The sequence below is a fragment of the Clytia hemisphaerica genome, unplaced genomic scaffold, assembly GCF_902728285.1.
Source record: "Clytia hemisphaerica strain Z4C2 unplaced genomic scaffold, Clytia hemisphaerica genome assembly, whole genome shotgun sequence".
In the NCBI taxonomy this organism is placed as follows: domain Eukaryota; kingdom Metazoa; phylum Cnidaria; class Hydrozoa; order Leptothecata; family Clytiidae; genus Clytia; species Clytia hemisphaerica.
The window spans coordinates 251,772-266,766 of record NW_027103979.1 but is presented as its reverse complement, the minus strand read 5'-3'; the positions used below and the strand labels follow the sequence as shown (position 1 = coordinate 266,766).

General features: G+C 38.6%; 1 protein-coding gene across 1 annotated transcript in view; it reads left to right on the top strand.

The window, feature by feature from the left end:
• Nucleotides 1-14,995, top strand: part of LOC136810877 (usherin-like) — a 47,219-nt gene that overhangs the window by 11,566 nt on the left and 20,658 nt on the right. The window contains exons 6-19 of the mRNA XM_067067467.1: nt 510-697; nt 1,610-1,837; nt 2,200-2,308; nt 2,894-3,220; nt 3,502-3,955; nt 4,805-5,140; nt 5,441-5,696; nt 6,349-6,512; nt 7,114-7,962; nt 8,377-9,143; nt 9,891-10,866; nt 11,559-11,852; nt 12,361-13,497; nt 14,480-14,773. Coding sequence (XP_066923568.1) covers nt 510-697; nt 1,610-1,837; nt 2,200-2,308; nt 2,894-3,220; nt 3,502-3,955; nt 4,805-5,140; nt 5,441-5,696; nt 6,349-6,512; nt 7,114-7,962; nt 8,377-9,143; nt 9,891-10,866; nt 11,559-11,852; nt 12,361-13,497; nt 14,480-14,773 — 6,379 coding nt within the window. The remainder of the gene's footprint in view (nt 1-509; nt 698-1,609; nt 1,838-2,199; nt 2,309-2,893; nt 3,221-3,501; nt 3,956-4,804; nt 5,141-5,440; nt 5,697-6,348; nt 6,513-7,113; nt 7,963-8,376; nt 9,144-9,890; nt 10,867-11,558; nt 11,853-12,360; nt 13,498-14,479; nt 14,774-14,995) is intronic.

The window sequence follows — 14,995 nt, the reverse complement described above, 5'->3', positions numbered from 1 at the left end:
CTTCAAATTTTCAAATATTTTTTAGATTTTAATTATGCGTATACTCTAACGGGAAAAGAACATAAATGTCATTTTTGACTTTTTTTCAGGTGGGGTTTATGGATAGATAGTGATGTTGTATTGATCGCGCGATCTTGTATGATGCCTGTGGCATATAATGAATTAACGATAACCTCAATTTTAATAATAAACCGTTGAAAAGATAATTTTTTCACTCCTCTGATTCAAAATAGATACGATTATTTCTCCATATAGTTTTACAACATGAGAAGTTACGGCATTATTGGCACTTTTAGAACTTACCTCCGTATAAAACATTGTTCCCATTGAGACATGTGTTCTTTTCAGTTTTCGAACGCCACTTTTGGCGAAGGTTTTGGAAAATAGAATACCTTCCAATGTTAAAACAACACAATGCCGATCGGCAATTTGAAGTTACGGCATTAAAAAATAATCGTTTAGAGTAAATGATATTTATAATTCTGTTAATTCTATTTTTTACTTTGTAGGTATTTTTGGTCTCCATCTTGTTCTACAGCCCACCTGCTAAAGGAATGAAGATAGAGAGATCACTTGATTTCGGTAAAACATATCAAGCATGGCAATATTTTTCGGATGATTGTCAACAAAGTTTTGGCATACCAGATGATGGTGTATTGCCTGAACCGGATTCTGTTAATTGTATCAAAATCCCGAAGTAAGATGTTTTTTTTTTCCTCAACCACTTGGTCTTATTACCTGTAAAACAAAACAAGTAAATTCCTGCCAAAGCTGTATTTCGTATGAGAAAAAAAATTCTCAAGAGATGACTGCCCCGCTAAGGGTTAACGTTTAAGGTCTACGCCGAAAAAAGTTCCGTTTACGGAACAGCGAAATTTGCAGAAGGGGTTTTTTTAGGGTGCTGCAAGCCCCCCCCTCCCAAACGGGTCCAGGGCTTAGCCCTTGTGGGGGTTTAGAAGTTCGAAGCCCTGGGATATTTGCATTTCTCACAAATAAGCTTTATATTCTATTTACACTACGTCGTTATATGACGGTTGAGGTCGAGCTACCCTCCTTACGCCAATACCCCATAAGTGATTACTGCCTCACTCCGAATATATTCGGCGTACTGTGCACCATTTCCAGCCCGGCGGCCGGTTATTAGGTGTACTCGATTATGCGGACATTCTGAAACGACCGAAATTACTTACGCTACGTTATTTGGCCAAGGTGGGCAGTACTAAAATCTCAGACGTATATGTGTACTGAAATGGTTTACGAAAATTTTCATACCACCGTTTTAAAGAAGTGGTATTTTAGTACACGTGTACTAAAACCTATGGGGACATTTTGACACAGAGACTACCCACTTTTGGTCGTTTCAGGACAAATTCTGTCTTTTTGGGACCATCTGCTGATTTTTGCAGTATAAAATACGTGTTTTGCAAATCGATTCTTTATAAAATCTGCTGGAAATTTTCTTCAAATAGGAAGTTAGAATAGATATTAGTACCAACCCCCCTGACTTGGCTTGAATTGGTCAAGAAAATTCTTATTATTCCTTTTAAGGCCTGTGAAGGGTCCGTTTTTTACGCATTTTGTTGTATTTTTTATAACTACTTAATTTTAGTCCTCGCCCTTCATGGGAAAGCATTGCATTCCAACCTGCAGAAGCTGGACCCGATAACCGACCACAACGGCCATTTGGCGTCAACGGTTGTAATGACTTTTACTGTTCACCAAAACTCTTGAGATTTGTTGAAGCAACAAATGTGAAGATCACGCTGAAAGGACATACATTGGTTAGCCATTCAGATCACCAGTATTTTGGTGTTCGAAGAATCGTTGTCGGTGGAAGGTTTGTAAAAAAGATTTTAAAAGTTTTGTAGAATAAGGGAATATTCGTTGGGTAGTCCAGTAAGTCGATAGTCTTTAGTCACTTGGCCATCTGACTCGGCACAGTGAAGTAAACGGAACGCGAGGAGCGGGGGCTCGAACCGTTGGTTTGAGGCGCTGATATCTTCGCTCCTATTGTGTGTTAAAGTTTTTTCCAAAAAAAAAAAAATGGCAGTCCACATATTCTTATGCAGAAATGAGAAGGGACAGCTTCTTTTATGTATAAATTGACTTTCAATACAAACAACTTTCCCCGCTTCAGCTTTTCTTGTCTGCTCTATTACAAAAATCTTTTTTATAGTTTTCTTGTCTATTTCTTTCCAGTTGTGATTGTTACGGACATGCAACTCAATGTGAATACAACCAAACAACAATCCCAAATCCAAGCTACACATGTCAATGCGATAGTAGAACTTTCACCCATGGGCAACAGGTAAACCTCGTTTTTTGTAGGTAGCAGATGTTTAATACCGACTTCATGGGGAGGATGCAAATTTGATAGAGTTTCTTAAACCAAAATCTCAAGATATTTATGAAGGTCTCAACCAAACCTTACTACGATACAATATCCCCTGTTTGCCTTTTTGTTAAGTCCGGTTTTTCTACTCGAGAATTTTTCTTATCTTTTTCCGCCAGTCTCCCCTTTGCATGAGATTGAAAATCTGAAATATACACGTGAGTTTAGACCAGATTATGGCATTATTTAGAAAGAGAAGGAACGAAAGAATGGCCGCAAACTCGGACTCAATCAGACTCACTTTGCTTGGCAGCTAATTTCTAAAATACAGTCAACTCTCTCTTATTCGAGGCTCTATTATTCGAATCTTTCTGTAATTCGAACTAAAATACTGATCTCCTCAGCTGGAGAATGGCTTAAATTACTCTCTGTTATTCGAATCTTTCTCTAATTCGAATACAAAATTTTTGGTCCCATGAAGATCGAACTAGAGAGAGTCAACTGTAATGATTTATCTGACCGCTTGTTTACTAGAAATTATCATATGCTGTTTTTTCATAGTGTGAAAAGTGCCTTCCGCTCTACAACGACAAGAAGTTTGCACGTGGTACTGTTCTCAATGCAAACAAATGCAAAAGATGTCAATGCAACAATCAAGCTGATGAATGCTATTATAATCCATCTCTGGATACCGCCCCTGATGATCGAAATGCACCGGGCGGGGGCGTTTGTATAGGGTGTAAACATAACACAATCGGGCGGTATTGTGATCAATGTAAAGCCTGGTATTACCGCCCTTCGGATAAGGCGTTGAGTGACCCTGATGTTTGTCAGCCCTGTAATTGTATCGGACCTGGTATTTCCAATGTTCAATTGGAATGTGAAAAGGTTTGTTGAGAATATTTTTATCATTTATTTGGTCGGTAAATTTTATACTCTAGGGTCCAGCAGAAAAAAAAAGAATTCTTTGTACCTATTTACTTCCAAAATGTTTAATTGTTCTCGTTCGTATCGAATTATATTACCTTAATCCCATATCGAATTCTATTATTTCCTTGCTCGATTTGAAATTAGAAAATTGAATTTTTTGATTTTTCCGCGAAATTACATAAAGAAAAAGAGATTTCTTGAAAGATTTTCTTAAACTTATTTTTTTTTTTTTTACATAGGATGATACCAATGGAAAAGTAGCCGGACAGTGCCATTGTAAGAAATACGCTGCCGGTCGGCAGTGCACCGAATGTAAAAGTGGGTACTACCTTCTTTCACCTACAAACCCTGACGGATGCAGTAATTGTCAATGTAATACACCAGGTACCGTTAACAATGATCCGGGATGCCATATTTCATCAGGGCAGTGCACCTGCAAACGTAATGTGATCGGTGTAAAATGCACCAATTGCAAACCTGGATTTTACGGGCTAGACGGTGTAAACCCGGACGGTTGCTCAAGATGCGATTGTAGTTCACTAGGCTCTGATCTTTCGACAACATGTGACCCACAGACTGGACAATGTAAATGTAAAGCGAAATACCAAGGACGGCAATGTAACCAATGCGTGGATGGTTTTTTCGGGCCTACGTGTCAGCCATGTGTTTGTAATAGTATTGGAACTGTCGCAGGTAAATATACATCCTTTTATCAAAAACCAGTAAGGTTTAGTTTAAGGGTTTAGGTCTTGTTATTCAACCTTTAGGGCTGAAATACGTTTGAAAAATCTAAATAAGTTTATCGACCCACTGATATTCATATTGGAAGTTTATCGTGGTTTGGGTCACGAGATTTACTTTTAGCTACCTGATCGAGAGATTCTTCTAACATTGGCTCTTGATAAACTTTATATGCCTAACGAATTTAAAAATTCCACTCAAGTGTTTAGATGAAATTCATCTTAACTCTGAGGCTACTCTGTACCAGAGGGTATCTCACGTTTATCGTTTCGTAGTACGCTCTGTGCCTCTCCCGTACGGAGACCTCTGCGATGAAGTATGATTTATAAAATATAAATAGCAACACTTCACTCGTTACCTCCCCTCTCTCACCAACACTCCATCACAGCGGTCGGTTTGGAAAATCTCAAATGAAAAAAGACAATGACAGACCCACTACAGCAATGAATTTTGAAATTATCTGTAGATACTGGGTCTGTGTACAGACAAGGCAACCTCGTGTTATCTTACATCTTGACTTACTCTTCCTATTTCCAGAGAGTCAAACCTTTTCGGCCCTATTTATACCGGTACTTGTTGGCGTTATTTTTGTCGCTGGTGGATTAAGGGCCGGCGTAACGGATCGGAATTAACTTAAAACCGGGCTAAAAGTGGAAAAAATGTTGAGCTTTGGCGTAATAAGAGCCGGTATAAAAGGGGTGGGTGCTAAATTAGGGCCGACGTAAAAGGGACCGAAAAGGTACTGCAAAGAGCCAATGATAGAATTCAAAAGCTAAAGTGTGATCATTATTGTTTTTCAAGGCTCAACAAGCTGTAACCAAGATACTGGTCAGTGCGTATGCAAGAGAAACGTTGAGGGAATCAGTTGCAATCAGTGCAAGGTTGGGTATTATGGGCTGTCCGCTAGCAACCCGAACGGTTGCATGGTGTGTAGTTGTGATAGTAAGGGCACCGTAGGGAATACAGGCCAGTGCGATCAACAGAGTGGACTTTGTACCTGCAAGAAATTAGTGACTGGACGAAGTTGTAATTTATGCCAAGTGGGAACATACGGGCTATCAGCTGTAAAAGTGGATGGATGCACTAGATGTGATTGTGATCCTAAAGGGACTGTCAGTGGTGATAAAACACCTAAAGGTACGCTTTTGTGTTCTTCTAGGAGTTTCTACTCTCGGGTGCCTAATACAGGCCATCCCCCGTGCTTTTTAATTTTTCGATTTTTTCCCATAAACAAGTTAAGAATTATAATTACTTAATAAGTATTTCAAGGTTAATTTATTTATAAGGATTTCAGGCCTAAAGAGTTCGTATTCCCTGTTATACTATCTGCGGTTTTGTTGAGATGCAATTTAGAATCATGCGCGAAAACTAATCATAACTTTAAGCATTTTCATCAGGAAAACATCAAAAAATTTTATTTCTATTCCCTCCCTGCAGATCAACTAGTATGTACCAGTACCGGCCAATGCAGTTGTTTATCAAACGTGGACGGCCAAAAATGTGATCGCTGTATTACAGGCTATTACTGGAATCCAAACGGGCTTGGATGTCTAGCCTGTGCATGTGATCCACAAGGTTCGTTATCTAGCCTGTGTAGTTCAACAGGACAATGTCAGTGTCGTACGTCAGACGGATTGACGGGGTTGAGATGTAACGAGTGTCAAAGTGGTTACTATGGCTACAGTAACGGAAGGTATGCTGTTGTTTTTTCTTTCGATGATATAGTCTGTTTTTTCACATGCATAGACAAGTATTCTAGGACTTTAAGGCAGTCTTTCACGGGGTACACGGCCAGCCGACTCGGCTCTCCATGAACTGAACGGAACATTGGAAGGAGCGGGGATTCGAACCGCGAACCCCTGGTTTGAGAAGTTGACGCCTTTGACCACCTGGTCATCGCTCCTTCCAATGAAGTCTAGAAATTGTTTGCTTTTCCTGAGACACGGTAAAGTGAGAATATTGCTTTAAAAAACGTTGTAGAATGGTTTTGAACGAACGTAAACGTAAGAACGTAAGCGTAAGTGTGTAACGGAATACAATGACGTACGGTTTAGTCTATTGTCTATGAGTTATGGCGACTCTTTGGCTTGTTTTCATAAATTCGAATGATATTTAGACAAAACTACTCAATCTGACTGGTATGTGGTAAACAAACCTAAATGAATAATCAGATACCATGATATCTTTTACTTTTATATGTCTTCCTGAGCAAGAAACCTTCAAAAATATTCGTCCAATCCTTTCCAAAGTTCTAGATATTAAATTTTTACAAATTTTTTACTTTCAGCAAGAATTTTGACATAAAGACCATGTAAGAACCTATTTTATTTTATCTATTATCACAGGTGTTTATCATGCGGTTGCTTGGCAGCAGGAAGGACCGGGACGAATTGCAACTCAGTTGGCATTTGTACTGAATGTAAAAGGAATGTAGCAGGAAGCAAGTGTAATGTCTGTAAGCAAGGGACGACCAACTTGGAGGCAGCAAACCCTTATGGTTGCAGTGGAGGTAAATTTGATATCGAAATCACTCTTTTGAAAGCAACTCTCAATAGTGATGTTGATTTGTTTCTTTCAATCCAACTTCTATTCCTTTGTAGACTACCTTAAGGGAACTATTTTTCGCTTTTCAAAATTTAAGATAGTGAAAGCCGCGAAGATTCATAACCACGAAATGAGCGAAATGAGATATTTTTGATCTAAAACTTCGTCGGGGAAAATTTTCGTCGGGGAAAAATATTCGTCACTTGCTGATAGTTGGTAAACGCATTTAGGCCGGGAAAATTTTCATCGGGGAAAAATATTCGCCACTTGGCCAAAATTTCGTCACTTTTCCCCGACGAAGTTTTCCCCGATAAGGTATTAGTTTTAAATGGTAAAAGGTAAGCAATACTTGCCCGTGAAATAAATAATGTCAAAATTAGGAAACGATGCGACTAAAACGTATTATTTCTTTCAATTGACCCTTTCAGTGGATTGGTCGACCCTTGTTTGAGCAATTTCTCTCTTTTGAGGAAATTAGTACCCTTGAAACTTGGTCAATGATAGAGTATGATCAACTATATAAAAAGCAGACATTTTGAAAAAAGAATCTTTTTATTCTATTTCAGTTCCGAATCAACAAGGACCGCCACGCGTGACAAGTAAAACCTCAACTTCAATCAGTCTAGCCTGGAGTCAACCTGATGATCCGAATGGTATCATTCTGCGCTACCAGCTGCAAAGAAACGGGTCTAGTGTGTATACAGGAACACAACTCACATACACAGATACAAGCCTGTCACCTTTTACAACCTACCTTTATGATGTTTACGCATTCACGTCAGCAGGCTCAGCTAAAAGTGTCGATTCTTTGCTTACCCGGACGTACGGGGATGTGCCGAAAGGTGTATCCGCACCGACCATATCACAAATCAAAGATCGGTCCGTTATAGCAACTTGGAACCCACCGTCGAGACCAAACGGTATAATCAAAAGATACACTTTAGTTTCGAAACAGAAAAATAACGTAGAAACCAGTCATTATTCAGGTTTAATAACAACCGTCCAAGTTACAGCCTTATCACCTTTTACCGTATACAACTTTTCTGTAATCGCATGTACGGAAGACGGCTGCACTCGTAGTAGCGGAGTTATCATATCAACCAAATCAGCCGCGCCGGACAGCCAACCAGCACCGTATGTCCGTCTCCTTACAGGTGGAACTAGCCTAGTAGTCACATGGGACGCCCCAAGCCGCCCGAACGGTGAAATTCAATTTTATGATCTTATGCAACGAAACGCCCCGTTTCAGGGTGAGGGAAACACGTTAGGTGTACGGTTGACACCAGACAACCGAACTTTCGATGTTACCGGGTTACTTCCGTATACAGAATACGAGCTCCGTATAGTAGCTTATACAACGCAAGTCAAAGGATCCACCACAAGTAATTGGACAAGAATAAGAACTTTGGAAGGAGGTATATTGTATTCTTGATATTCATGACGTAATCTTTTATACGGAAACACACGAAAAACACCGGGCGTTTGCCACCAGTTACATTGTTTAAGCTCAAAACTGGGTGGTAAACGCCCGGTGTTTTCAGGTGTTTCCGTATAAAAGATAACGTTGGCAGACTTTAGCATTGGCTTAATTTTGACATTTGAAATTATTAACATTGTCAATTTTTATGACATACAAAGATTCCATTATGCTGATATAGTAGAATAAATAAAACAAATTTCACAAAATTTGTCCTCAAATGGTGCGGGAGTGAGGGGCAAATTGTCCTTTCTTTTGTTTAAAATTCTGTATAAGCATATTGAAATGATGTCCTTTCAAAACCGTGAAAGTCCAATGTTTTATTTACCCTGTTTCTGTATTTTTCTTTTAGTTCCATCAGGGCAACCAAAGCCATTCACAACATCTTATTCAAGTTCAACCATGAACCTGACCTGGTCTTCACCCACTTCTCCCGCTGGTATCATTACGCGTTATGAAGTCTACCATTACAACAAGGAGACAAATTACCTGCGTCCTATCTTATCCACGTCAACTACAGGTCTCGTAAAGGAATCAATGATAACTAAACTATCGCCGTACACGCTTTATCAATTCTCTATAAAAGCGTGTAATAACTATGCTTGCACATCACACAGCTCTAAAACATCTGCTCAGTCACTAGCCGCTACTCCAGGAGGCCAATCACCACCGGTAGCCTCAATTCACAATAGTACAGCTGTCAACCTAGTCTGGATCGATCCTGCAAGACCCAACGGTCCAACACCTGTCAGCTTCAAAGTTTCAATGACAAAACCACTTTATAATACACCACCAACGGATGTTATCCGAGGTGTACAGTTCAACGGATTTGGTTATTACCGGTTTTCCGGATCCCACATTCCGGACAGTGCAACAACGTTAATGACTTTACGGTTCAAAACTAAATTTCCGGACGGTCTCTTACTTTTCGCTTCATCTACCGGACAGGAAGATTTAATTGTGATCGAGTTACGGAACGGAAAACCGTGGTTCATCTTTGATACTGAAAGTGGTCCAGCAGCTTTTACTGTCCAATCACAAGCGACTTTCAATGATAACCAATGGCATGAAGTTGAAGTGTCACGTGATATGAGGAATGGTGAAATCATAGTTGACAAGGTTTGTTACATTTATTGATTTCTTTTTAATTTTTATATATTTGTGAAGAATTGAGAATTTTTGTTCGACTGTATCCACTCTGTAGATTTGGGTGATAGAGCAGGTGTACGCATTTCGCCCTATTTAAAACTCTTCAATACTATATACTGCACCATGGCTGACTTGCTCGATTTAGCCAGCATCTATGAACCACAATAACCAATATTGTGGTTCAAACTGATATATCTCCTTTGAAGATTTCTATCAATTACATGTTTTTTTATAAGCAAGTGTATGCCCCTTGGTCAGGCTCGTGTATGCTTAAGATCTTAAAGCATCCAGGTATAGCTTATGCTTATTATATACTTATGAATCATGCTTATGATTCACCCCGAGCCAAGTTTTTAGTGAAATTTCAGAAATTTTGTAAAAACTTGTTCAGATTTTGGGAGCAGTGGAATGTAGCTAGACATGGAATTTCTTTTTATACTTGAGCTCTATCAAACCTTTTTAAACATAAAAAATGACAACTTTCATTCACGACAACAATATTCCAGGCTGACATATATGCTTATGTTTTGCGTAGGAATTCTGCAAATCTGAGCCTTCATATGCTTATATGCGTTATGCTTATAAAAAAAACATATACACCACTTGATAAACACTATATACTTTTGAAATCATTGACGAACTTTAAGATCAATCCAAAGATTATATGACACAGGAAGTTCGTTGCTTGATTTCATGGTTATTTTCAATATGTTATAGGTTCACAAAGGATCGGGATCGAGCAGTGGAGATAAAAATGTGATTGGTCAAATCTCCGCCATCTTTGTTGGTGGTTTACCAAAAGATTATGTCATAAAACGAAAGGATAGCGGTGAAGCCAGTATCAATCGTTTTTCATTCATTGGGTGTGTTCTAGACATCACATTCAAAAACATTCCCCTTGATTTCAAAAGTTTTCAATCAAAAGCTAATGTACCGCCATTGAGTGATCATTGTGCTTTATACCCACATCATGGTGTTTATTTCAAAGGCTTTGGATATCTTGTTCTCAATAGGGGTGTATTTAATGGTGGCCCAAATTTTCACATTAGTTTTAAGTTAAGGACATCGTATACAGACGGATTAGTTCTATACGCTGAAGGCATGAACACGTATTTTATCATCTACATAGAAAATAAAAACCTTTTTCTACGTTATAAACAACCTGCCAGGGCTGACATACGATACACCTTAGCATCTAACGATTTTTGTGATAACAAGCTACATGAGATAACAATTGAAAACAAAGCTGGTCAACTTACAGCGAATATTGATGGAGATGCTAAAAACATTGCGATTTTAACATCAGATATGACCGTATCATCGGAAACCTACATTGGAGGTGTTCCGGCGACCGTTAATTCCGTAATACTTCGGGAATACCGGATTGAAACACATTTAGGGGGTTGTTTACAAGATTTGAAAATCGGGTCCTCGATCCTTAACTATCAATATGTCATCAAAGAACATTATAACGTCGATTTTAACGGCTGTCCCGGTCTTTCAACAAATACCGGGAATAAACCGGAATGCTCAAATCCGAATATAACAACCGTTTATGATGGACAACAAAAGAAAACGGTCAGCGGGGGGTTAATTTCGTTTACAGAGTATTTGTATCAGGTATCCAGTTATCATGCGAATGTTGCCGGAAAAGCGGACAGCCCTTGGATTGTTATCCGGACAGGAGAAGGAGGTTAGTATGGATTACCTTGTTAAAGGTTTTGGTTTTACATAAGTGTTTCCAGACACGACGTTACGGGTACGGCAGGTACGGCGGTCGCCGTACCAGATTTTCACAAAAAACCCCGAAATTTTCACTTTCATCGGTAAAATTGCTATAAATTCGCTTAAATTTCCTCATTCGCCGTACCAGATATAAAAAGGCTCCGTCGTGCCTGGTTTCGTTTCATATCAGGCCGGTATCGTTGTATCGTGTTCGAATTCATGCTGAATAAACAGAAAATGTTTTTCTATCCCTCTTTCTGACCAATCTTGCTCCACATTCGTGTAAATTTAAAGTGAAAAAGCTTGCAACCTAAAACTGATAAGTAAGCAAACGATATATCAACTAAGACCAAAACGTTTAATAAGATGTGAGTAAGCCCAGATTTTAGTTACTTTTTCGTCTTGTTTTGGCTTAAATCTTTGTTCTCAAGATGTTCTTTATATTAATTGCTTTCTTTAAGGGCTTATAGTTTAAGGGGAGTTGAAAAATAAAGCAGTTTCTTAAGAGAATTCCGAAAGGTCGTTCAAGATGTCGCTTAGTAATTTGAAGGAATACAAAAGTTTTCATTCATTAATTAAACATTACACTCTTCTTCGATTATTTTAACTGATGTATTTTTACCGATTCGACATACTTAATGTTCGAAATCTTATTTTTAGTTCCAAGTGGACTTTCCAAACCGGTTTTCAAAGCAAAAGGTGCAGAACATATAAATGTCACGTGGTCAGCAACGACCAATGAGAATGGTCTCATTTCCCGCTACACAATACGTGTCTATCAAGTCATCAATGGAAACCCCGTCAGAGTTCAAACCAAAGATGTTACGACGGATAACTTTGAGACGAAAATTGATCAGTTGCTGCCGGCAACCACGTACCACGTGACTATCGATGCGATGACGTCAGCAGGAGGAGTTGAAAGTTTACCGTTGATCGTCAAAACTTTTGCAGCAGGTATGTATTTTAATTAACCAATAAGAAAGTTTCTTTGGAAGAAAGAGATATCTTGAATTCTTCTCGCTATGGTATAGACCTTATCGGAGTTTTTGATTTTTATAAAATACGATGCATCGTGGGGTTGTTTCGAGTGTATTACAATAGAAATCTCTTCGGAATTCGTTGAGGGAATTCTATTGTAATACACTCGAAACAATCCCACAATGGCATCGCTTTTTTAGAAAAATCCAAAACTCCGATAAGGTCTATTACAAGATGAGCACTATAAATTTTTATGTCACTTTGTCGAAACTAATTCACGTACACCCACTCCTCTTAAAAGAGTCTCTAATACAATATTCTTTCGAGTGAATCAAAAAATTCCATTCCAGAAATTGTTTTCATCCAAAAGATACTATGACTAAAATTTCTGTATGATAACTGAACAGGTCGAATTAAAAGAAATAACAAAGTTAGGTCTACTAGCAATTTCACTAATTTTTACTGTGTATACTTTTTCTTATAGCGCCCGAAGAATTCGATCAACCGACATACACACGTTTCCCACGCGCTCTTAACATCACTTGGCGGCCGCTCCGTAAACCGAACGGACTTATCTTATTCTACCAGCTAGAAGTCAACGGGACACCGCGATACAATGGAAAAGGCTTGAATGTTTATGTTGATAAGTTAAATGTTTACACTCTTTATGAGTTGAAATTAATGGTTTGCGGTGAAATTGCGTGTTCGTCTACTAAAACAATGGCGTACACTGGGGAGTTAGCACCGGACAGTGTTATAGCACCGCAAGTAACCGTTTTAGACGGTAATCGTGTTTTAGTCACGTGGTCAAAACCAAACCAATCAAATGGAAAAATCACAAAATATGAAGTTTACCAAAGCTTGGATACCTCTACTAATAATTTGAAATTAGTTTTCAATGCTACAGCAGTCACTAACCAAGCGACTATCAATAAACTGATACCTGGTACTACATATTATTTTCGTATAAGAGCTTACACTGAGGCTGGTGGAACTTTAGGAGACGCTGCTCAAGTAAAGACAGCGGAAAGCGCCCCTTCGGGCGTTCCTTCGCCCATGGTAACGCCTTTCAATGATACTACAATTTTAGTCAAAATCTACCCGCCCGCTTTGCCTAACGGAGTCATAACTAAATACCGGATCATTCAAGACGGGGTACCTGTCTACGAAACATCTACGCTGCCGACTAAAGATTACGTTGCTGGCGGCTTAATGCCCTTCACCAAACATGCTTTCCATGTTGAAGTATGTACGGCAAAAGGATGTGCTCTTAGCGACACTGTGACGTCGTTTACGCGCCATGGGGTCCCTGAAGGCTCGATCATTTTAACAATCAATAACATAAAAAGTCGATCTTTCAATGCTTCCTGGACATCAATCGCTAAACCAAATGGTCCAATAAACTATACAGTGTATACACACGGAGAGTTTTATAGCCAACCTGGTGTAAACTTTATAACAGTGAATAAAACAGAGACTTGCTATTCGGGTGAAGATTCGAATGTCGTTTACGCATGCGCGGGACTGTTACCACGTGCTTTGTATGAGGTTCACGTGAATGGATCGAATGATGCAGGATTTATTTTGAGTAATCAAGTCAAAGTACTCACTCAATCAGACGGTATGTTTACGACTTCCATTTATAACTCCAATTTTGCTTTTATAAGGGAATAACGAGGAAAGCTCTCAACTTTAACTAGACACACGCAAAGTTGTATAGGAAAGAAATATTAAAAACCTAGGCCTGTGTTTTTTGTCCATGTTTTGGAACTGTTCTCAGAAATGGGTTGTGGTTTTTCTACTTTTCACCCTGAATTAAGACTTAGGTTGTGGGATGGTAAGGCTGCGATATAAGGATGACTACAAGAATTCTATCTATGTCTCCGTGGTTTATACGAACTAAATCAAAGCTAACAAAATCCTTAACCTTAAAAGTGTTTATAAGATTCAATTGAAGAACAATTACCTTTCAAGTCTTAAATTTTTCTCCCTACCCTCTTTAGGACCAAATAACGCACATTTTATTACAAGAACTAATTTTCAAATATTAAACTTTAAATGCTTACTGTCACCTCAATACTGTTGTTTTTCGAATGAAATTTTCACAGAATACTGCTTGAATATTTATTTACTGATACCACTGAGAATTTTTCAAAATAATCAGGAAGGCATTTCGAGGCACTTGATTTTCTTGAAGTTCTTAAAGCTCTGACATTCTGTTCGTTCTAATACTTTGAAAACAAGAGTCTTTTTTTTTACTTTGATCTTATGAATGCGTGAATTATCAAGGGATTTGTGTTTATGAGCAAAATTGCGTCTTACGAGGGAGTTTGTTAAAAGTGAAAGTAAATTGAGAATGGAGGAAATTGTCACTAAAGCATAAAAAATTCTTTCTTACGACATAGATAGAACAACAAAAATTCAGCTCTACTCATTCCAGCCGCGGTTTTCTTATACTATGATGTGATATTATTCCTTGTCAAACAACTTCAAAACGAAACATACCATGTTGAACTCGTAACAACAAAGCACCCTTTTTTCTCAAACAAAAATCCCTTCAGATATGGGTTAATAAATCGAATTCTATGTTTTATGATTTTTAGTTCCTGATGGTGTCGCTGCACCCATAGTTCAATCACTGAACTCGACCACTATCCAGTTATCGTGGCAACCACCTGGCCGTAGCAACGGTCGTATCCAAAATTATAGTTTACACGCCTACTACCCGTTGGACGATTACGGAAGTTTTGGTCAAGTTGTCCTTAAAACTGGAATGTTTAATGCGTACACGGTAACACGATTGAAAGCGTTCACGCAATACGCTTTTCGTGTCGAAGCACGTAATGAAATAGGTTCGTCCATGGGACCGTGGACTAACGTGACTACAAGGGAAGCTGGTAGGTTGGCATACTTTTCACAAATATCTGTAGAGTCGAAAGACGTCCTGGGGATTTTTTGGGAATTCCCCTTTTTCTTCAAGCTTTTTAAAGTAGAAGAAATCTGATGCAAAAATTCTCCAAAATTCTTTGTCATGAAAAATGACAAAGTGTCAGATAAAAACAAAACTAGTTTACCTATTCAAAACCTCAGCTGATATTCTTACAATACGCTAAAAATTA